The following is a 23,348-nucleotide window of genomic DNA, read 5'->3' as shown; positions in this document are numbered from 1 at the left end:
ATTTTTCACAACCATAGTGCTGGATGGAGTCCAATGCCTACTCCATTTGTTTCTATTTGATTCCCAATGCCTTTGACTTATTTTTATTTATTTGGTTTGCACGATATTTTGCTGCCTTGCCTTGTTGTTTGACATTTTTGTTTTTTGTTGCCTTAACTTTTTGCATATTTCTTGCTATTTTCGTCTGTTGCACAATCGAAGTTGCAACAGCAACAATAGAGAACAAAACAACTTACAACATAGCTACAAAGTTGCAGGAAAATGTTTGAATGAAGTGTGTGAAGTGGTTGCACTTGAAGAAATATGGAAGCTATCTAGGGAGATGAATAAATATTTTAAAAAATATATAATGAGTAATATAGTTATTATTTATTATAGACTATAATTTATATTTATTTTTATATATTTTTTTTATAAAAATTTCAAACTTTTCTTTAGTTTTTTTGAGTTCCAGAGTCCAAGGCAAACAATTAAACTTTTTTGGGCAGCGGGGCAAATAGGGATTTAAGTTAACTGGACTGGATTGGCGGTACTTGCAACGATTTGCTGCACTTTTAGCCACTCACACTAATACACACAAAGCCTCATACACACACACACATGTACATAGTACACAGTGTATGTGGGTGTGGAAGAAAGTGGATGGAAAAAAACCCCAAAACAAATTTGGACTCCATTGAATTTTTATCTCTTGGTTTCTTTATTGGAAGTTTTGGTTCGCACGCCTCGCCCTGTCTCGTTCTGGCTTATCTGCCATCTCCCTTCATCTGCCCATCCCCCCCCTTCTTCTCTCCTTAGCCTGTCATTTTTTATGGCGCCCAAATTGAATTGTTAAGCGTGTGGGCGTGGTACTTGGGCGTTTTCAGCATCTATTTCTTATTTCTTTTTATTTTATTTTATTTTGTATTTTTGTTTTATTTTTTTTGTAGCTTTTTTTTGTTGCTTTTTCTATATGAAGCTCACTTGCTCTTGAGATAATATTATTCGAAAAAAGTTTGGTGCGTGACTAAGCGCCGAAAATGTTGTCCTGAGCACTTCCAGAGCTCCCTAAGTTTCTGTATATATTTTATATATATATTTTTTTTTTCTCTGGAGGATAGTTTCAAGAGTCTGGTTTGGTCAAAAGTTTGCCCTCCTGTTTAGTGGATCTCTGGCTGATGTATGAGTTATTGTCGGATGTTTCCTAATTTATGGTTGTTGCAAAAATAAACAAATCATTCACTTGAAGTTTTTAAAACTATTATTGAGGCATACATTAATTAATTTTCAATTCAACCAAATCTCAGAAGCTTATTCACAAAATGTCTTTAATTAAATGCTCTTTTCTGGCCATCTTGACCGTTTAAAAATTAATGAAAACTACACACACACACAATTTGTGCAAACAAATTGAGAAATGCAACAAAAACACACCAACAGAAGAGTGTGCCAACAATTAGAAGGGTCCTTGCAACAACAAGGACATTAAAATAAATGGCCTAGTAGAGTAGAGGCTGTGAGGACACACTGAGTAAAGGCTAAATATTGTAGATTGTCCTCTACCAAAATGGACAGGCTTATAGGGCCAAACGAGAGTGAGTAGAGGGGGCTGAGGTGGGGGACTCTGAGGAGCAGACAATGGGCCAAAAGTGCTGAATATACCTTACAGGTCATCAGGTGGAGGTCCTTCTTTTGCTAAACGGTTGCACCTAGAGAAATTGGGGGCGTTCCTTTGGGGGTTTATAGTACCGGGTATCATATATCCTCTTTATAGATTTCTTTATTTTTTTTTCTGTGCAATTTTTCCTCGTTGGCTTGCTCATTTCAGTTCATCAGCCCACTTAAGAGGATGGAGATAGATATACTAGATAACATGATAGGGAGAAGGGAGTTGGGCTGAGATGAAAGGGTTTTCCAACGAGCGGAGAAAGTTGGGCAAGCTGAAAGGTAACATTGATGTATATCCTCACTCTGGCTAATTGAATGAATTCCTGAACCTCCCATCCCATCATCCTCCATCCTCCATCCTCGTTCTAGTTTTTGATCCCTCCCATTCTACCCATTCCGACCCGCTTATGGCCACCTTCTGTTCGCCCAATTCAGTTAGCACCTGGAAAATTAGATTACCAGGGGAAGTATGTGAATGGGTGGGTATTTGTGTGTGTGTGTGTCTAGGGGGGGATAATAATTCGTAAATGTTGCATAAAAAAAATTGTTGCTTGTAACTGGCGGCGCCATATTCATTTATGCATTTATAATTGCCCGGACAAACGGTTTATCAACCGCCAAATATGCACACACATCATACCATACCATACCATGCCATACCATGCATATACCACCTACTATACTACTACTATACTATAGACTACACACACCATACCCTCCCTGCCTAGCCCATAAAGTGACCACACATTTCAATATATTTGAAAATTCATTGGATTTTTCAGCTGGCTGTTTTGCGGCGAATTATATTCCGTGTGCAGTTTTTAATTTTTAATGCCCAACGAGCCAGAGCGTTAAAATTGTTTTGGTCCAGCCATGGGCGATGGTGGACCATCTATCCTCTTCCCCTCACCTGGGGGAGGGAGGGTGCTATTCAAAAATCCTCTAAAATTTCGCTCTAACATGGCAGCAAATCGCAAAACCGTATAAATTTTAATGGTTTTAACTTTATCGGTTTCTGTTTGATTAGCAAATTGTTTCTGCATTTCGGAGCTTATTTTGATTCCTGGCCGTTTTTGATGCTTTCAGTTAGTTGGATTTGAGTGATTTATTATGGAGCTTTTGTTTGTTAAAATTATTAACTTTTAGTTTTTGGCTTTTACTTTGAATTCTTAAAACACGGCATTTGAAAATTAAATATGAAATCATGTTTTTCAATTTTTTAAAAATAGTTTTTGATTTTGGTCTAGCTTCAGTTATTATTTAGCAATACTTTTTACGTTAATTATAGTGATTTATTTTAGAGATTTGATTATTAATTTTTCGTTTATGGCTTTTATACTGAATTCTTAAAAGTGGGCATTTATGTAAAGCTTAACTGCTAGCTTGAATATTGAATATTAACTCATGTTTTTTTAATATTTTAAAAATAGTCTTTTAATAAAAACAAGCTCTACGTACACATCTTTTAACATTATTTCTAGCCTAGTGAATTATTCTTGAATGTTGAATATTAAAAATATTAAGTTTGTCCTTTTTAAGCCGAACATTTCCTGTATATCCTTAAAAGCGGTCATTTATAGCTTAAGTGCTAGTTTCAATATTAAATATTAACTCATGTTTTTCAATGTCTTGAAAAAGTCTTTTATTAAAGTCAATCTCTAGTTATCATTTAACAATACTTCAAGCTTAATAAGAGTAAATTATTATGATGTCTTGATTATTAAAAATATTAACTTTTACTGTGTATCTTTAAAAGCGACCATTTATAACTCATCTGCTAACTTGAATATTAAATCTCAACTGCCACTAAATATTTGATAGCAGTTTATTAAAATCAAGCTGCACTTATCCTTTAGCAAGCCTTCTTAGTCTAATTTAAGTGATTTATAATGGAGCTTTGATTATTAATATTATTTCGCAAAGATTATAGCTCGACCATTAGCTTTAATATTAATTCTTATCTGCCATTTAATGCTCCAAAAATAGTCATTTATTGAGGCAAAGCCATGATGCAGTTATCCTCTGGCAATCCTTCTTAGCCCCGACAGTTGCCTGGGATATTCGCCCTAATGAACCAATTATGCATTCCTTAGTTTGCAATTTCGCTTAACGACCGGCAAGTTGCACTGAGAAATGAGCGTAGAACGCATTCAGATTGTCCTTGTCATTTTGTCGGTGGAATATGTGATGGCAATTTGTAGCTACCTTTCTCTCTTTTTTTTTACCCGCTGACCTCCTTTCCATTTCTCTTCCTTTTTAGTATTTTTTTAGCCTTTTTGGACAAAAACTGTGTGGAAATCCGATTATGCGAACAAAACCCGTTCCCTGTCGTTTCCGCGAATTACTGTCGGGAGAAATAAAATGCTACATTATTCTTGTGGCCGTTGACTTTGGTTTTGGGTTTTGGGTTCTGGTTCTGGTTCTGGCTCTGTTCTGTGTTCCTGTTTTTAGTCCTTTTCCCCCCACTCCTTTTCTGGCCATGGTGACCATTTCATATTGCGTATACGCCGCGTAATACCTAACTCTTCTATGCATGTCCTGTGCCGTACAAATTTCAAAACGGCATTTTCTTTTTTTTTCCCTGTTTTTTGGCCAACATGATGGGGTGGCTATAAAATATCCGAGCTTTTATTTATAACGACATCAGAAATTAATCTTGCATTATGTGCGCGCGTGTGGAGTTGTTCGCTGCTTGTTTTTCTCAGACCCTCAGTCCTCAGCCCTCGGCTTATCCTTTTCATGAAGTTTGTTGTCGTCACACACATGCAAACACAACCCAAACCCTGTGCTGAGTATAACTCAAACACACAACCAACCAACGAACCAACCAAACATTCCCAAACACCCACTCACGGGCACGTGATAACACTTACTACCTGTGTTTTTTTTTTTTTTTTTTGCTTACATATGCAAAATGGCGACTAAAGTGGCATTGGTAATCCAAAAGGACAGTTCATAGTTATGGATAGGATGGGTTCTACAATGGGATGTATGTACCTAGAGATTTAAAAATTAAATATATTACAGTATAGTCTGTTTATTGTGGGGGATTTTGGAGGTATGGAGTAAAAAGGGACTGGAAGTACCGGGTATTGATAGCTTGAAGTTATATGGATGGTTATGGGTTCTGTCTTTAAAAGTATTTCTTAACTTATTATATCCCTAAAGTGGAGATATATAACTCCCATATAGATCTATGACTTTATTTTGTTACAAACTTGTTGTCTTAACTTTTGTCTGGTGTCAGCCTGGCGTCACTTTGCCTTGCCTCGTTTGTCAGTCATGTGAGGCACTGTCACACCATCTCCATCTCCATCTCATGGATCCTTTCTCCCACCACTCTCCACTCTCCACTCCCCACGTTTGTCTTCATCTTTTGGCCGCTTTGCGTGTTTTTTGAGGGAGCTGGTAGCTGGTTCCTGGTGTGTTGGGTGGTTCATGAAAAATTACAACTCTCAGCATCAGGCGTAACGTGCGATAAATTCCAAAAGACACACACACACACATCTACATATGCGACTGAAGATGTATCTGTGTATCTATGTCGGAGTGTATCTTTGAGGTATGGGTGCGTGTAGTTTGGGTTGATTTTGAAATTCGTTGCGTGTAGGATAATTCATTGCTTATTATCTTTTTTTGAAGCTGCAATTTTTGGGGCTTACCTTTCTTATTACTGGGTCTTCCACTCCAGTCCTTTCTGAAGGATATTTTTTTTTGTTTTTTGCAAAACGAGGGTGGGATTGCTGAGGGAGATAGCACAAAATGCTTTATTAATTTAGTGTGTGCCGGGGCAGGACTATTCCAATGGACGGAAAATAACAATTGTGGTTAAAATAATAGGTTTTTTTTGGTGGTTAAGGTTTTGGAATTAAATTAAATAAAATAAACAAAGCAAACGCTATATAGTTTTCTTAAGCAATTATATTGGTAAATAATATTAATCTCTTTTGTTCTATTATTTTGGCCAATACTGTTCGGGCCAGAGCGTGTTAGCGAGACAATCGAGCCTAATGATTTATGAACTAGGCGCGCCGAGCGTGGCCACGAGGATATGGCCAGAAGCAGCACCGAAGCAGGTCCCTGTTCTCTTCAGGTCTTTGGGCTCCTTGCCAATTTTCCTTTTGGTTTTTCCTAATACCGCACCACCCTCTCTCCGCCCTCCATCTTTGTGGTGGCTCCTCTGTTCAGGATGATATATGATGCCGGGAGTTTAGCGACTGCTTAAATGAATTTTTCACACTGCAACCATTCCATGCTGTTGACTCGGAACAAAAGTCACCCAAAGTGGTTATGAAGATCCCGGCGACATGATGAACGGACCGGAAAGCGTACAAAAATGCCACAAAAAAAAAAAAGGGGGGAAAATGCTAGAAAAAAAGTGGTGACAATTATGGGTAATTTGAACATGTTCGAACACAAACGGGTACAGTTGGGGGTGTAAGGTCAAGGGTCAGGGGATTAAACTCATAATTACAGGATTAATTTGTGGATTACAAGCATTGAGTGAAAAGTCATCTTCATTTTTAATAAAAATAATGAAAGAAAAGCTACGAAAGAGGGGAATTATTAATGTAACCACGCTATGGCATTTTGGCCACAAGTTCTGGCCATTTCTGGCCATTTTCGTTAGCCCATTTGGCCTTCTGCTGTGTCACCATTTGTGCAGAACCAGAAATTATTGGCAGAACTTCATATTTCAGTCGAGCGGAAAAAAGTTGTGAGAGGGAGAGAGGTGGGAACTGAAACTGAAACTTTTTGCAAATGTCATGCAGGTGATTGAGTGTGTGGGTGGGGTCTATGCCCACCCTCTACCACCCTCTGCCCACTCTGGGCCTGGTCCAATCCTTTTTGGCGAAATCATTTATTAAAAGGTAACGAATAAGAAATTGATGGCCCAGGATCGCAGACTACTAAGCGTCTAAAGTTGAAACTTGCACTTAGCGGGTCAAGGGATGGGATAGTGGGGGGGTTAGTGGGCGAGTAACATTTTCCGGGAAAACGAGCAAAGGGTTTTCACGGGCCAGACGAACGTCGAATGGCTATTTTCTATTTGGCTGGCATTTTGACTCAAATCAAGTGGCCACTTAGTCGTCCTGGGTGTCGTCATTAGCTTTCAACTTTTGCAAATTGAATTTGGAAACGCTCCGACGACGTGTCCGTATCCGTGGAAGGACGAAAAGGGGTACGAATTCCCTGCCCCATCATCAAGGATGTCTCTTGTTTCATAGACAGTCGGCGTCCCGGCACTGCAAGAAATCAGTAATAGCTTTGTAGTTCTTATCTGAGAGTCTTTGGCGAGTATTTACTCAAAACTTTAAGTCAGCAGAGTCCCCTGCCTCGGCTATGCTGCCTCTCGTTCGCACAATCATTGTCTGTCTCCTTCCCGGCTTGGCGCTGGCGCTGAGGAGGATGAGCTCCCACTTGGGAGTTGTTTCATGTTTTTAAGTTCGCTTTAAGTAGCTCAAAGTTAGTTTTTATGCTCGGCACACGCAAAACTTGGCTATCAGTTGATAAATGGGTGGTGCGGCTTTAAAAGATATATACATATATATCCTTTATCCTATATATAGCCATTTGCCTGGTGCTTGAGATGCCACCATTTCTGTGGAATTCTTTTGGCTTTTAATGAAGCAACCAAGGCGTGCCAGGACGTCGTCGGAATTAGCCAACAATTTTAGAACCGACACTTGCTAAGGGGAATGATATTCTGTTAACCAAGTTGTTGGAAATTATGAAGAAATTTCCGGGAAATCGTTGGCTTTGATGGCAAAGATTTCTCTTTTTTTTTAACAAGCACTCTATGCACCAATTAGAAAATGTTTACTTGATCCGATTGTGAAGGTTTATGAATGCATTCCGTAAACTTATAATCCGATACTAAGGCTGTGCGTCAGCATATCGGAATTATCTCATCACAGGACGATGCTCTCGTCCTTGTTGCCTTTTCAGCTTTGCTCGTACTGTTGTTTTTATTCATGGCCTTAGCTTCATGGCCGGGAACTTGGCTTAAATCAGTGGCAGAAAGCAACTCAAAGCGAAGAAAGCCGAGAGCTAAACAAAAAGCAAAATAAACTGAAATAAAATGGAATAAAATAAATGGCAATGGCAATGGTGGGGAGGAATGAGTGAAAAAAATATCAAGAATTCAACTCAAAGTTGGAACAACAGAAGCCAAGGCAACAGACAGCCCAAGAAAATGAAAAATATATACAAAGTAAGGGAATATATATGTACTGCACTGTACTGTACCTTGTCAGGTAATACCCGTCACTGACATATTTATTACACTGTCTATGGAGGACTGGATACATGAACTGATTGATTCAATCACATTGCATTTGTCAAAACGCAAATTGATTGGGCCACTCGAGAGCATTGTCTTCGAACGCATGACGCATTGAAATGCCAAAAATAGCTGAAATCAAATCAATCACAATTTTTCACAGAATCTATATATATGGTATATGTATACATATATTCCAATCCCAAAGGATTCCCAAAAAAAACTAAGTCTCTTCCATGACCATCACCAACCTATAAATACAAATTGGAAGAAAAAATGCAATGCGTGCCAAAAAATAAAAAGGAATCAAAGTCAAGAAGACGAAAGCCCAAAAGCCAAAATCCGAGAAAACCAAAAAAAAATATCAGATTAAGACACTGGAATGTGGGACGTGGCCAATATCCTTGGTCCTTTCGGTCATTGAGGTTTTTCTATCTTGTCACCAGGCCATCATCTCCATGGCTTACAGAGAGAGAAACAAAAACTATTAAAGGAAACTATAATACATCACTATGAATAAGTATGTCCTTTGATATCTTAATAATTAGCTTCCTTAATAAAATATCCTTGTATTTATTTCCTTTTTTTCTTCCATCTTTTAGATTTTTGGTTGTCCTGGATATCCTGTTTGGATAAAAAAAAAGAAATGAGTCGAGGAATGGCTGGCAACTAATTAAAGTGCCTACATATCCGCACTCCCCTCTTGTAAGAGCCCCTCTCTCATCACTCTCTTGTTGAGGAAAATTTGGAAATTTTACAAATTAATTTCATGTTTGAAGCAAATTCGTAAACAAGTCTTAATGTGCACTAAAGCGTGTGTTTCCAAGGCTGTTTTCAAGGGGGACCAAGGGGGTCTGTGGGTGGTCCATTGACTAACCACCCATCTAATAATGTTGGGCGCCCGCCAGACATGAATTTAGCATTTATCTAGCGCCACTTGAACAACGCCGACGTCGTCGTCGTCGTCGACAATGAAGATGAAGATGGCGGCGTCCCAGCATTCGATACTGTGAGGTGATGGCGGCGGCTGCTGGGTGGTGGTGCCTTGGTGGTTTCAGGCTGAGCTAATTTCAACGCCTCTTAAGCGCACAGTGGCTACCAGCCAGTCGGGGTCCTCGAGTACGCCTCAGAAGTCAAGGAGTGACTTGAGAAACAGGTTTACCTTCCAGGTGGAAGGAGGAGGCTTATAAGGAGGGTTACAAAAATTATATAATATTATATAAAGACATCTTTAGACACCTAACTCCTAACTTTAATATTAGAGATCTCTAAAAATATCTCCAAGAATTAATATTATATCCCTTTTCTAACCTTTAATTAGTTGGTATCCCACTGTGCACTTAATTTTGGCTCCATGGGCTGTCTTGTCAACAGATTCTCGTCGAGCGTGGGCAAGGGCTTCTCCTCCAGTTGCCTTCTTTCATGGCCAGTAATTGTTGTTGTTCTTGTTCGTGTGCTTTATGTAGATGTGACGAGGCAGGTTTTTGCCATTTTGCCAGGGCCATGTTCGAATTTGTTTCAATCGAGAGGAAGGACCTCCCAACTCTCAAACTCCCAAAAAATAAAACTCCCAGCGAACGAGCGACACGTACGTGGCATGAAGTCATGTCATGGGCGGGGAAGGACATGGTTAGCAATGGGAGCTGGAAGCTGGAAGCTGGGCTGGGGAGGGCTTTACTGCTTTTGGTGGCCAGTCAAGAGTGAAACAGTGCTGTTAATATAAAGTAGGTAATTGAGATGGAAGGAGGAAAGGAAAGGACTCCCCATCGGTCCCCAAGTTTCTCTTCTTCAACTTGATGAAATTAATCAAGTACAGTGGCGAGTAGTCCCTTGTTTCTTTATTTTCTTGGCGCTGAGTCAGCATTTTGGCTATAAAGTCTCCTGCGTATCCACACCAGACAATGAATGCACATAAAAATAATAATTGGAATTGGAAATGAAAATGAAAACAATTTTCATGGCACATGAGTTGGCAAGAAGAGTAACTTTTTTTTTCTTCTAGGCATTTCATAATTCCATTTCCAATTGCTGGCTAGCAGGTGGTGCTTCGAACTTTTTCACTTCAACCTTTGACCTTAGGGACTCTGGTGGTTTTGGCAATTATCGACCCGGAAGATGGCAACAATTCGGGCCGTGTCTAGCCCAAATGCCACTGGAGCCCATAATGCGCTTATCAGTGTCACCCAAACACTTTCGCTTTCCGGGCCTTTGCATATGCATGAGGTCTCCCACGCGACCCATGCTGCGTATACGCAATGTGTGACTGGGCGTATGCGTAATATTGGGTGGCCTTCGCTTCAAAAATAAAAGCTTTCTATTTCTTAAACTTATAACTATTTTTTTTAAATTTTAACTCAAGCTCTGACTTCCTGACACAACCACAAATCATTTGTGGGAGTGGTCTTTGCCCAAGACAAGGCTATCCTTTGGATCCAATGGTTATGGCTCGAAGGACCAAAAAGGGCAGATGGCAGAGGGCAACACAATACTGAAACGTAAGCAATAAAATGAATTTTTATGCCGCATTTTCGCAATGCGTCGAGTGTGAGAGACACACAGAGTGAGGGAAGGGGATGCGCAAAGGCCGTCACCTCGGCACAAAAAATATATATGTGTATGTTACCTTTGGTCCTGAGTACTGAATCCTGGGTCCTGGGTGTCCTGTGACCCCCATAACTGCCAAGAGCCAGACACCCACACCCACACCCACATGGAATGCATTCCTGCAAACCAAACACATTTACACATGTAAGTGCATAAAAAATGTTTATGAATTTCAGTTTATGGCGCGTAAAACACGCCAATAAATGTACCAAGGCATTAAAAATCCCTTTGCCACGCCCCTCTTTTTTTGTTTTTTTGGTTGTACTCGTTGGACTTTGCCGCACTAATAAACAATCAGAAATGGGCATAAAGCATGGGGAATCGGGAAAACGACTACGAAAACCAGAGGTTGGCTTGTCCCTCCATTTCCGCCATTTTTCTTTCGTTTTTTTTTTTGCCATAAGGTGTTAGTCGCCCCTTTGGCGCATTTCTTGTGGGTGGAACCTTCCCCAACCTTCTCTTGAGAAATATTTATGCAAAACACACAGCTACACACACACACACACACCCTTTGTAAGGCAGACCCTGCTGTTGCTTCTTTTCTGGAGGTTTTGTTTTTGTTTTTGTTGCCTGGTACAAGGATGTCAGTCTGTCGGTTTTTTTTTACTCCTGAATCCTTCGCATTTTCTTATTGTTGGCTGCGTTATGCCAAGTGCGCTCTAATGCACTTTACGACACTTTATGGCACTTTTTGTGGGGTGGAGGCAGGATGCTGGATGGAGCCTGGAGGGTGTAAGGACATCGAGCAAATGTAAATTATGGCAAATTGATGAGAATGTACATATGTGACTTGTCGGCTTTGGATCCGTGGTATTTTAAAAGTTAGAAACAAGAACCTAATAGGCTTCAATGGGGCTTATTAATATCTGACAAGATATCTCTTCAAAAGAAAGGCCCTACTGTAATGGTTAGCCTGGAAAATCCTGAAAAACATGGTAACTACATCACACACCCATTCAACCTTTATAGCCTTTTATCCTTTTTCTTTTTTTTGAGGGAGGAGGAGGCCTACTGCTGCACCTGACTGACCCAATTTTTGGGGGGTCTGACTACCAGCTCAGTGCTCTGAACGAAAAAAAGGAGCCTGAAACCGAAACCTCCGCCACCTCGTCACCCCTGAGGCGCCATAAAGCATGACCCAATTGAATTGTTACGCTCGTGCTAATAAAATTTTATGTGCGGCTATTATTAGGCTCTGTCTCTCTCTCTGGTGTCCTGTGGCATCCACCAAACAACAGAATAACAGGAACAAACAATGTCACTTAGGTCCTTGGGATCCAACTACTACTACTACTATTTTGTTTATTGTGGGTACTTCTTTGTTTTTTTTCGAAATTTTATTTTGATATTGTCGACTGTTGTGTGTTTTAAGGCGAAACTAATTTGTTTCCTGTATTGATTTTTACCACAAGACTATGGGATATATATATATATATATTCCCAATTTTTATTTTTTTTTGGTTGAGTATTCGCTGTAGTCGTGTTGGCGTCCAAAATTTATGCATAACTTTCGAATCCCTCTTTTTCCGTTTGAATCTTTGATATCCAAACGCTTTGATTACACGCCCCGCCACCCATTTGTCCATTTAGCCCCGGTTTTCCCTTCGATTTTCCTCCAATTTTCCACTTTATTCTCTGCATGTTTTTCGCATTTTTCGTGCTTCAGTTGTCTTAGGCGATTTCTCGTGGCGTTAAGTACTTGAAACACAAAACCAAAACCAGAAAGAAAAAAAGGACAAAACAAGAAAACCCAAAAAGGATACTTGAAAAAGAAAAGCAGGGAAAAAGTGTCGGAAAAACCAGCCAGCTTGGCCACTCGAAGGCCTCGCAACAGTAGAAGAAGGGTCGCAATTGTAGCAAGGATCACGGGCTAGAAAAGGACATTGTTCAGGACTTTCATTAACTCAAATAAATGCAAAAAAAGAAATCTATTCCATTCTATGCCATTTGTGGGTTAATTTCCACAAAGAAATGAACAGGAAATTGTTGAAATTCTCTCTGAAACGAGTTCTAATTTCAAAGTAAATGATGAACTTTAAAGGATTTCAGGATTCTGAGAGATTCTTGTTAAGGAATAGTTAAGAAACACCTCGAAGCTGTCGAGATTCATTCGCTTTTCTTGGTTCTCAAAATGAAATTAATTCCGTTTCGAGAATTCCACATCCACATCAACACTTTTCATTGTTATCTTCGGCGAATTCCAAAACAAATTGCAATACACTTGATGGGATTATCATTATTTTGGTGCTGACATTTCGCCAGCGGCCAAATTCGATTCATTTGTTGGCATTTCCAGAGGGCTAGAAGTGGGAGGGGAGACTGATGGCTCAGATGGGTGGAAAATTGTTGGGAAAATTCTGGAGAAGGAAAAAGCTCAATACATTGTCTTACAGAAGCTTCAATTGGATTTCCATGGAGGTGGTGGGTAGTTTACTACACTTGAAGAAAATAGTGAAGAAAAATAAAAGAAAATTTATACAAAAATGAATATTTAAGTTATATATATTTTAATAAATAAACTATTAAAAATTTTTAAAAATATAACAATTTTTTTTAAAGTGCCCTTTGTATTACTTAAAATCCTTCTTTTTCATTGAGGGTCCTGGACTTATTTTCTTCTTCTTCTTGTTAACTATATCTTTACAGTTACGTGTGGAGGAGTTACTTGCCAGAGCAAGCGAGATAGAGTGTGGAGCTAAGAGTAAACGAGACGGAGACAATAAGACTGAAGCTGTCAAACCTCACACAAAATGCGAGCAAGAAGAAGAAACGGCAGCTCCAACTCACACCAACAACAACAAGAGCAACAACAAGAAGAAGAGCCACAAATACAAAAACATCAAAATCAAAGGTTAATCCTTGGCCCAGGATTCTGGCTGCTAATGTTGCTAATTGTTGGCCAAGCAGTTAACGGTAAGTGCCGCAACACGGCTTAAAGTCGCAGGACGAAAATGCGTAAATGCACTTGAAAAAATTTCATAAATTTAATACGACATCTGCTTAAGACATACACTTATATTTCTCTCAGTGGAAGGACAAAGCACCTTCACACATGCAGAGAGTGTAACTTTTATTAGACTGGACACGACCAATGGCCATTGGCCCGCTCTGTGACCTCATTAGACGTTCATTTGTTTGCTTATTTATGCGAACGCACACGGGGCTCAGACACAGGACATATCAGGCTATCAGACTATCTGGCTGTAAGGTCGGGATCATCATATATATCGGGGCTATATGGCCATATGGTATTTGTGGTCTTTTGTGTTACCAATTTCGACCGCCTTTCGACCATAAAAAATGCCCAACAGAAACTGGATATGCCATGCCCCAAATAGTATGCTACACAAAAATGATATATGCGTGAAAGGATGTGCGTGTGTGCGTCTGTGCGTCTGTATTGGTATTGGCTTTCTTTTATTTGTGTGTGTGTGTGTGTTTTTGGTTGGATTTCGTGTTCGACTGCCTGTAATTAATTGACTCGCACATTTTTCGCATCAAGCACAAAAACAAGTCGAAAACTTTTTGGCCCAGACACTGTTTTTTTTTTGTTTTCTGAAATTTACGTATGTGTTTGTACTTTGTGTGTGTGTGTGTGTGTGTGCTTGTGTGTTTGTGTTTCCACTGCAGTCAAGGTCGCCGGAAAGAGATGGCCCATACTTTCCTCTCACTTTTTTTATGGTGTTTGTCGCATTTTGTGGCAGTTGGCCAACTTGGTCAACATCTCTTTGTGGCACACACAGACTAGAGTCCTCCGCGCACACACACACACACTCCCAGGCACCCCATCCAGCTTATACATCAATGTGCATTCGTAAGGGTGCCTTTCGGCCCGAGTTTACTTAATTGGCCGATTGTTTGCATGCTTAACTTTAAGTCCCACGACAATCGATAAGAGCCGCAATTGTTTTCGATTGCCATCGATTTGTTAGTGGCCTAGGTCCCATTAAATTATGCCGATTTTTCACGAAATTCTGGACTATTGGACGGGCCAGAAGGCTCTATCTCGGCCTTATATTCTCCGGTTCTCATGAGGGACAATTTAAAAGATTTGTGGACCGATTCTCCATCGATCTTTATCAAAACCTCATCACAAAATATTTTTTAGATTTTTTGTCAATTTTTCTGGGGAGCACCTTGGTAAAGTGAAGAAATCCATCGAAACCACTATGGCCCATGGCGAAGGCTATATCTCGGCCAATACCCATCAGATTCTTACGCGGAATACCTTAAACGATTTGTGGACCGATTCTCCATCGATCTGCATCAAAACCTTATCACAAAATATTTTTTAGATTTTTTGTCAATTTTTCTGGGGAGCCCCTTGGAAAAGTGGAGAAATCCCTAGAGACCGTTATATGGCCAATGGCGAAGGCTATATCTCGGCCAATACCCATCAGATTCTTAAGCGGAATACCTCAAACGATTTGTAAATCGATTCTCCATCGATCTGCATCAAAACCTCATCACAAAATATTTTTTAGATTTTTCCTCAATTTTTCTGGGGAGCCCCTTGGTAAAGTGGAGAAATCCATAGAAACCACTATGGCCCATGGCGAAGGCTATATCTCGGCCAATACCCATCAGATTCTTACGCGGAATACCTTAAACGATTTGTGGACCGATTCTCCATCGATCTGCATCAAAACCTTATCACAAAATATTTTTTAGATTTTTTGTCAATTTTTCTGGGGAGCCCCTTGGAAAAGTAGAGAAATCCCTAGAGACCGTTATATGGCCAATGGCGAAGGCTATATCTCGGCCAATACCTATCAGATTCTCAAGCAGAATACCTCAAACGATTTGTAAATCGATTCTCCATCGATCTGCATCAAAACCTCATCACAAAATATTTGTTAGATTTTTTTTCAATTTTTCTGGTGAGCGCCCTCGGGAAAGTGGAGAAATCTATAGAAACCACTATATGGCCCATGGCGAAGGCTATATCTCGGCCAATACCCTTCATATTCTTAAGCGGAATACCTTAAACGATTTGTGGACCGATTCCCCATCGATCTGCATCAAAACCTCATCACAAAATAGTTTTTAGATTTTTTGTTCATTTTTCTGGGGAGCCTCTTGGAAAAATATAGATTTCCTTAAGAAAACTTTTAGGAAAAGGTCTGCTAGCTAGTTTCTTATATTCTGTTGCCCTTAATGATATAATTGGCTCAAGTTATGTTGAAAGGATATCCATCAAGAGAATGGACAACTTCGATGGAGGCTTTTAAACTATTATTTCCTCGGAAGTATCTCAGCTGCCTCCGACAATCTCCGATGAAATGCATGTTGAACAATTGATTCTCGCCTTCTTGCACATCCTGCCACCTGCCAACAAACACTGTGAATTGTTGAAGCATTTCTCCGGTCCATCAATACAAGTCTCAGAGCTCTGCCACGCCTCCAGACCAGCCCAGTCGAGTCCAGTTAGACACTGTCCGCCCTTCCATCGCCCACGGCTATGTTGTGGGCTGCCGCAGATGCATTCTATCCAATGGAGTAATTGATTGACGTCATTGGTCAAGCATTTACTGTAGCAGTCCTGTGGCTTTTCGCCTGGCCAGGGATTGATTTAATTGTCCCAGACTGACTGAGTGACGGGCTGGGAAAGGGAAGCTTCCTCCACCTTTACCTGAAAAACATTCTATTCCACTTTTATGGCTTTCTGGTTTTAAAGGAAAAATCTTGAGTGGAAAGGCAGCTATCATCGTTGTCTATCGTAATTGTAAATTAATGCATGCCGAAAATGTCTATCCACAAAATGGCGGCAACCGGAAGTGAAGTTTCCGCTATCACCCATCGACCTACACCACACCCACTCACATACCAGATGGCAGCCATCATGACCTTTATTCGGTGATTTTGCTTGAACGACGCTGGTATTTCGTTTATTTCACTTCACTTGGCCAATAATTGAATAATTTGTGACATGAAAAATGGCGAGGCTAAATGGCGGATTATATTGGTGGAGGATAAAGGTCATGGGGGTTATCGGGTCTACGAAGCTACCATACACCCACCCACGTACCAATCAAGCGGAAATATTCCGCCGTTGACAAAATATATATAGAGAGAGAGAGAAACGATCGACAAAGAAACAAAAATACACAACGGGAATTGTGAAATATAAATGATAAGTCTAGAAATAATAATATAGATTAAATGGCCATTCAATTTGGTATAAAATTGTATTCGATTTTGTTGGATTTTGTGGCCAAAACAAATTGCCTGAAAATGGAGAAACAAAATGGGTTTAAATAGTGCCTGGATGCCTGAGTGCCGATGGGGATTGCATTTGTATATTCACCGAATATACGTTTATATATATATTTGAAATTAGAAACTGCCAACTGTTCCCAAAAGTGGCCATTAATTAAAGGCTATGGCCCGCCTGCTGTGGGGATTGTGTAATGACTGAAAAATGCTTACAAATAGCCGTTGCGAGCCAGTCTTCCATAGTGACTGAGTGAGTGAGTCACTCGCCCAGGAGGTGGTAGGATTGGATGGGTAAATAATAGTCTCACCTTTACCCTGGCCAGGGCCATGTCCTTTGCTGTCCCCCCGAGACAGGGAGAAGAGAAAACAATCAATTCACCAAATCGTATCCAATAACTAAATCCTGCTCCTGTCATTTCTCAAAACAGCAGGAGATGTACGAGAATCCTTAATAGAATAGAAATACCTTTTGCGAATACTTGCCTCTAAGGGTGTTGAATAAATTAAATCTTCAAATTAAATCTCTATTTTAAAGTTTAATGCCCCGAGGGATACTAATTATTTATTTACCCTCCATCTTAATTAGTTTCCCTAATAATATTCACATAATTCCGATTCATATTTTTGTTGAAATTTAAATCTGAATGAGTGGAGAGTGGAATAATGTTTGTTTAAAGCACTTTTCATGCTTCTGTCATGGCCCGTCGCATTTGGCCATTTGCTCCAAATGCTAGCTGACCCAATTGTGGACGCACTGCCTGCGGAAAGGGATAGATATACAGAGACAGAGATAGAGTGGGAGAGGGAGAGCTAGAGAGGAAGCCTTCTTGGAGGACATGAAATTGGCTTTGGCTTTGGTTTTGGCCTCAAATTCAACTTGTGCTTCAGCTTTCTTCAACATTAGCTAATTTGTGTGCGCTTTTTGCTTTCTTTATTTGCCTTGAATTTTTTTCAGATTTGCTTGCCCTCTTCTACTTGCATTTAATTTTTGCATCTTTTACAGGGTTTTGTGAGTTTTTTTTTGACAGAGAAAAAAATTATAAAGCTATCTGATAGAATATATTATAACTGCAACTTTCTACTCCTCATATCCCTATTAATTCCGAGCTTTTATTTCTATTTTTAAAACCCGTTCCTTAACTTCCACCTTAAGCTCTACTTGCATTCTATTTCTTCATATTTTAAAGGGTTTCGAAAGTTTTTTTTATCAAAGAGAAGAAAATAAGTAACTTAGTTTCCAAACTATATAATACCCGGCACTCTTTTACTCTGGAAGTGGCCTTTTATTCTACAAGTATCGGGTATCAGTACCGTCCCTTCCTCAACTTTACTTGTTCTCTACTTACAATTCTTGTATTTGAAAACAAGGTAGTTAGTCTTTCAAACTATATAATACCTGGTACTCTTTTTCTTTCAATAAGAAATACTTTTCTTCTACAAGTACCGGGTACTTTATACCATTTTATCCTTAATCTATATTTTATCCTTTATTTTCCTATTTTTTTTGTCAGTGCTTTAACTTTCCCTCTGCTTGTTTTGGCCATTTGGCTTAAGTGCCATCTTGAATTGTCCATGTTGCTCCTGTTCCTGCTCCTGTTTCTGTTTCTGTTCCTGATGGTGCTCTCCTCCTGCTGTCTTGACACTGATTTCAATTATAAATTTATTTTTTTTTGTCCGCTTTCTCTTCTTAACTTTCCCTGTTTTGTATTATTTTTTTAAGCGTTCTGGCTATCACTTTTAATTCGAGTTGGTAAGAGCCCTCCCTCCGGCACCGAGTTGTCTTACCTTATTGTTTGGCTCTCCAGCCAGGTTATGTCTGTTTGATGTCTTTTTTTGAGTGCATCTTGAATGGAGTTTTTATATTGTTTTAAGTTATATTTTTTATTTTTGTCCACAATAGAGTTTAAATATTTAAAAATATTTTCAACAGGAGGATACTTCATTTACATGAAAATTTTATTGATTTATTCATTTTGCGCGAATTGTTTTCCTTGTCGCCTCATTCGCATTCCCAATTTTCCGATTTCCCCGATGCCAGGTGCGCTCTCGCACTTGCCACTTGCTCCGCTTCCTCTGCTGCGCCTCCCCCACCTCCCCTTTCTGGGGCTTCCCTACCGGATCTCAATGAAAATGCAGTCAACCCTAATCAAATTTTCGCTGCAAATTGACAGTTTGCCTGCAGATTTTCATTTCGCGTTTTCATTCCGCCCACTAAGCACGCACTGCCGGGGGGCGGGACTGGGACTGGGAGTGGTGGATACCCACCCATCCACCAGGCTGTGTGTTGCAACTTGTATCCAGTGGGGGAGGTGGCACATCTGGCTCGGTTGTGGTGCGGTTGCATGCCTCGGTTAAAGAGTTCCGTTCGAGTTTGAGCTTCACTGGTTATGACTGTTAATACCCGGTACTTGAGGGGCTCTTTTTGGCTTTAAAGCACTTTCTTTGGATAAATATTTCATTAAAAAAAATATTAATAATTTTAAGATATATTTTGTTTATTATTTTTTTAAAATATTTAAATACTAAATTCTTACCTGGGTATGCTTTTTGCTTGATAAAATAGCGTTTTATTATTCCTTCACTTGCCATTCTTTTTCCTGTCTTCTGTGCCTCGCTTTTGGTTCCGCTTTTGCCTCTTTCACAGCCCTTGGGCCTTAATGGAGAGGGGGGTTATAGCCATAGCCATATCTGCCATAGCCGCACGCTGATTTAATTTTAAATCTTTCCGCCCTCGCTCAAAATTAAAACGAAGTCATGGCTTTGGGGTCGCAGGTTGCAAAAGATCCGCCAGTTGCAGCATCGCTGTGGCAGGTTAATAGATCACAAGAGGAAAGCATGCCACCAGCATGGTGGTAGGATGATAGCATGATGGGAGGTGGGCCTTGCTCTCAATTTGCTTGGCGCAATCCAATTGTCAGGCATTTCATTTCAATTTAACAATTTTGAAAATTTGTTCCCGCAACGGAAGCAACTTGCAACTTGCTGTTGTTGATGTTGCAGCAGCATCAGCATCAGCAGCAGCAGCAAATTAATCTGTGGCATGTCACTTGTTCAGTCAGTCAGTCAGTTAGTTTTGACATACTTATTGTCTCTGACATCCGGTTTTCTGTAGACCAGATTTTGACATATTTTTGGTCCAAGAAGGACATCTAATTTCAGGTATTAACCCTATTATTATTTAAAATTTTAATCCTTTTTAAAACCCATCCTTATAAAGGATCTCATTCAGTTCCCCTCACAATTAAAATCATTTTCGTTTGGCAAACATTTTTGGAACGGTTTCGGTGTTTTAATTAAAATTGACAGAATACAGAATAGCCTGGTAACCGAAGATATTTTAATTAAGTGCCACTCGTCGTGGGTATTATTATGTATTCCCAATAGCAGACACCGTAGGGATAACTTTCCATGGACCATGGCATATACTCTATATATGTATGAGTGTATACTTATAGCGATACACCGATAAATGCATAATTGATGATTACGAGTATGGCTTCCCTGCCTGGGCTGCCCTACCTGTCTGCGTTCATTTTCACCTTAATATTTCAAGGAAATTGCGTAGCATAGACTATCAATTAGATATTTGAAGTTTTATTAACTTCGCCCCGACGAGGACGGCAAGTACCTTGGACTACCATAACAGACTACACTACAAGAAAAATTTCCCCAGCTGGACATTGAAATACTGCGACTTTACTGAAATAGTTGGGGCGGTTGGGTTTTATTTGCAGTGTTTATGATTCCAGCAAATTGGAATTTTTGGAGGTAATGAGCTTAGCTTTTTGGGGAACAAAAAACCGAGGATGGGGCGTGACAGGCCATGGCTGGAAACAATGGCGGAGTTACGGGGGGAGTATCATAAATTGTTAGTGAGTACTCGTATCTCTTTACCGGGTCTTTTGTTGCCCCGGCTACTGCTGCTACTACTGCTACTGCTGCTGCCATGTTTTATTGCTAATTGCAACTTCAGGTTGCATTGTGGCTTCTTCGACAGTCTGTGCCCTGGGTTTGGGGTTGGGAATTTGTGTCCCCATGCTCTTGGCAGCTTCATGTCTTGATGTTTGCGCCACACAAAAAAATAATAAAACTGATTTTATTTATGTGCTGCGCCAGACTGAAAATTGAAATTCTGCAACACCAGGATGGGGAGTGGGAAGTGGTGGAGTCTGGCTGGGTTAGGGGTCGTTGCCAAAAAATATTCCCATCGCGTGTGCTTAGTTATTGTTCTCCAAACACTCTGGCATATATCTATATCCCTCCGAACGATAATGCTGGTTGGGGCTCACAATTAATGGGGGCACGTGAAAAAGTTTCTATAAATTATTATCGCCGGCTAGTCGTGGCCATGTGTATCTGTCAGATGCACACACCACGCTGCCATATTGCCACACTAACCACACATGGATACAGATACAAAGCAAAGCTACAAATGCAGATACAGCTATGGTGTTGCACAACCAGAAAAACCCATCAATCACTTTAGTTGTTAGCCTTTGCTAAACAATAACTGGCTTTAATTAGGAATTAAAAGTTGTACAACGTTTAAGATAAACTCTCTAATGAAATCCCAATCATACCCGCATATTCTCATTTATTATTCAATATTTACCTAATCTCCCTCTCTCTGATATTATTTAATAAACTCATTAAAAGCTCAGATGATATTTGAATGAATACTTTAATCAAAATCGAAAAAGGCCCCGAGGCCCATTCGAATTCAAATCGAATGAGGCATCATGTTGGAGTATTTGCTCACTCAATTATGGATTGACATCGACTTCAAAGACCTTTCCGCATCGAAAGTTTCACTGGAATGGAGCGATAAACACGTATTTACATTGATATGTATACCTTCATACCATTAATTTATTCAATAGAAATCGTAATTGTAAAAGTTGTAGCTTCTCAACTGCTACTACTACTGCTACAACTCCAGCAATTAGTAAATCATGAGAAAATTATGTGCTTTTGTGAATAAGAGTTCTATAATATATAGTTCGTGGCGGGGGGCTTAGTCCTCCCCCCAAGTCTCCTCCCCAGTGTCGAGGCCCCAGTTGGCAGACGAAAATTTTAATGCAAACTGTAAATTATTATATACTTAGTTACATCTTGCATCCCGACTGCAGATGCCAGGCGGCTTTTCCATTTCCACTTTCCCTTCCCAGGCAGGCCCTTCCCACCCACTCGGCAGAGGCAACTCTTTGAAAAGGCAGCTTTAGTCATTTCTGGGTTGCCTTTGCCAGACAATACAAAACTATAAATATTCACAATCACTGGGTAAGTCACAATCACAGTTCAAGTCACAGTTATAGTGGCAGTTTTAATTATTTTCGGTTCTTAGAAGAAGATAGGTTATCTTGGATTTAGGATAAAATATAATAGGTTAGGATAGTATATCTTTTATAGAATATATTCTATTTATAGGATTTTAAAGGATATCTTTGTTGAAATATTTTAAATATTTAAAAAAGCCTTTATAAGAACCATTATCTATTAAGTTAATTTTAAATTAGTATTTTCTGTATTTTAAATTTAGAAGGAAATTAATATCCCACTATATTTCTTAAAGTTCCTTAAAGTCAGTAGGAAAAAGTCTTAAATGTGGTTTTTTAATTAAACAACTCTTGAAATTGATTACAAATTTACAAAAGTTTTAATTATTACCATCTTATTTCTCTTAATTTTATACAAAACAAGAAAGGAAAGCTAACTTCGGGCGGAGCCGAAGTTGATATACCCTTGCAGTTAAAACCGGATATATATCGCAAACATCGGATTTAGTTGGCCGATCCTTATGATTACATTATAATAAAACCAATTAATTAAATTACAAAATCTAAAAAAAAGTCCCAAGCTTCTATCGTCAAAAAAAACAAAGTTGTTATTTTTACTAAACACCAAATACCATTTCTGATCGTTCAGTTATATGGCAGCTATAAGATATAGTCGGCCGATCCTTATGAAATTTGGTAGGTTGGATCAACTGACCAAAAATAGAATCTGTATGGAATTCCAGCATTCTATCTTCAAAAACACGAAAGTTGGGTCATTTCCGATCGTTCAGTTATATGACAGCTATAGGATATAGTCGGCCGATCCTTATGAAATTTGGCACGTCGTATTGTTTTGCCAAAAATAGCTCTCATGTTAAATTAGAACTTTCTAACTTTAAAAACACCAAAGTTATACCATTTCCGATCAATCAGTTATATGGCAGCTATAGGATATAGTCGACCGATCCCGGTCGTTCCGACTTATATACTGCGTGCAAAGGAAAGAAGGGTGTGTGCAAAGTTTCAAGTCGATAGCTTTAAAACTGAGAGACTAGTTCGCGTAGAAACAGACAGACGGACAGACAGACAGACGGACAGACGGACAGACGGACAGACGGACATGCTCATATCAACTCAGGAGGTGATCCTGATCAAGAATATATATACTTTATAGGGTCGGAGATGTCTCCTTCACTGCGTTGCACACTTTTGGACAAAATTATAATACCCTCTGCAAGGGTATAAAAATATATCAAAATCTGTCTTAAAATTGTCTGAAACATAGAAACATTCCAAAAACGGGCATTTAAAACAAGGCTTTA

The 23,348-nt window shown here is 39.5% G+C and overlaps 1 protein-coding gene across 1 annotated transcript in view; it reads left to right on the top strand.

Moving 5' to 3' along the window:
* Window positions 1-23,348, top strand: part of Neto (Neuropilin and tolloid-like) — a 69,872-nt gene that overhangs the window by 17,081 nt on the left and 29,443 nt on the right. Inside the window, exon 3 of the mRNA XM_070276619.1 lies at window positions 13,181-13,447. Coding sequence (XP_070132720.1) covers window positions 13,285-13,447 — 163 coding nt within the window. The 5' untranslated portion in view covers window positions 13,181-13,284. The remainder of the gene's footprint in view (window positions 1-13,180; window positions 13,448-23,348) is intronic.

Source organism: Drosophila bipectinata, chromosome XR (genome assembly GCF_030179905.1).
Source record: "Drosophila bipectinata strain 14024-0381.07 chromosome XR, DbipHiC1v2, whole genome shotgun sequence".
NCBI lineage: Eukaryota > Metazoa > Arthropoda > Insecta > Diptera > Drosophilidae > Drosophila > Drosophila bipectinata.
This window is presented reverse-complemented; position numbering and strand designations above follow the sequence as displayed.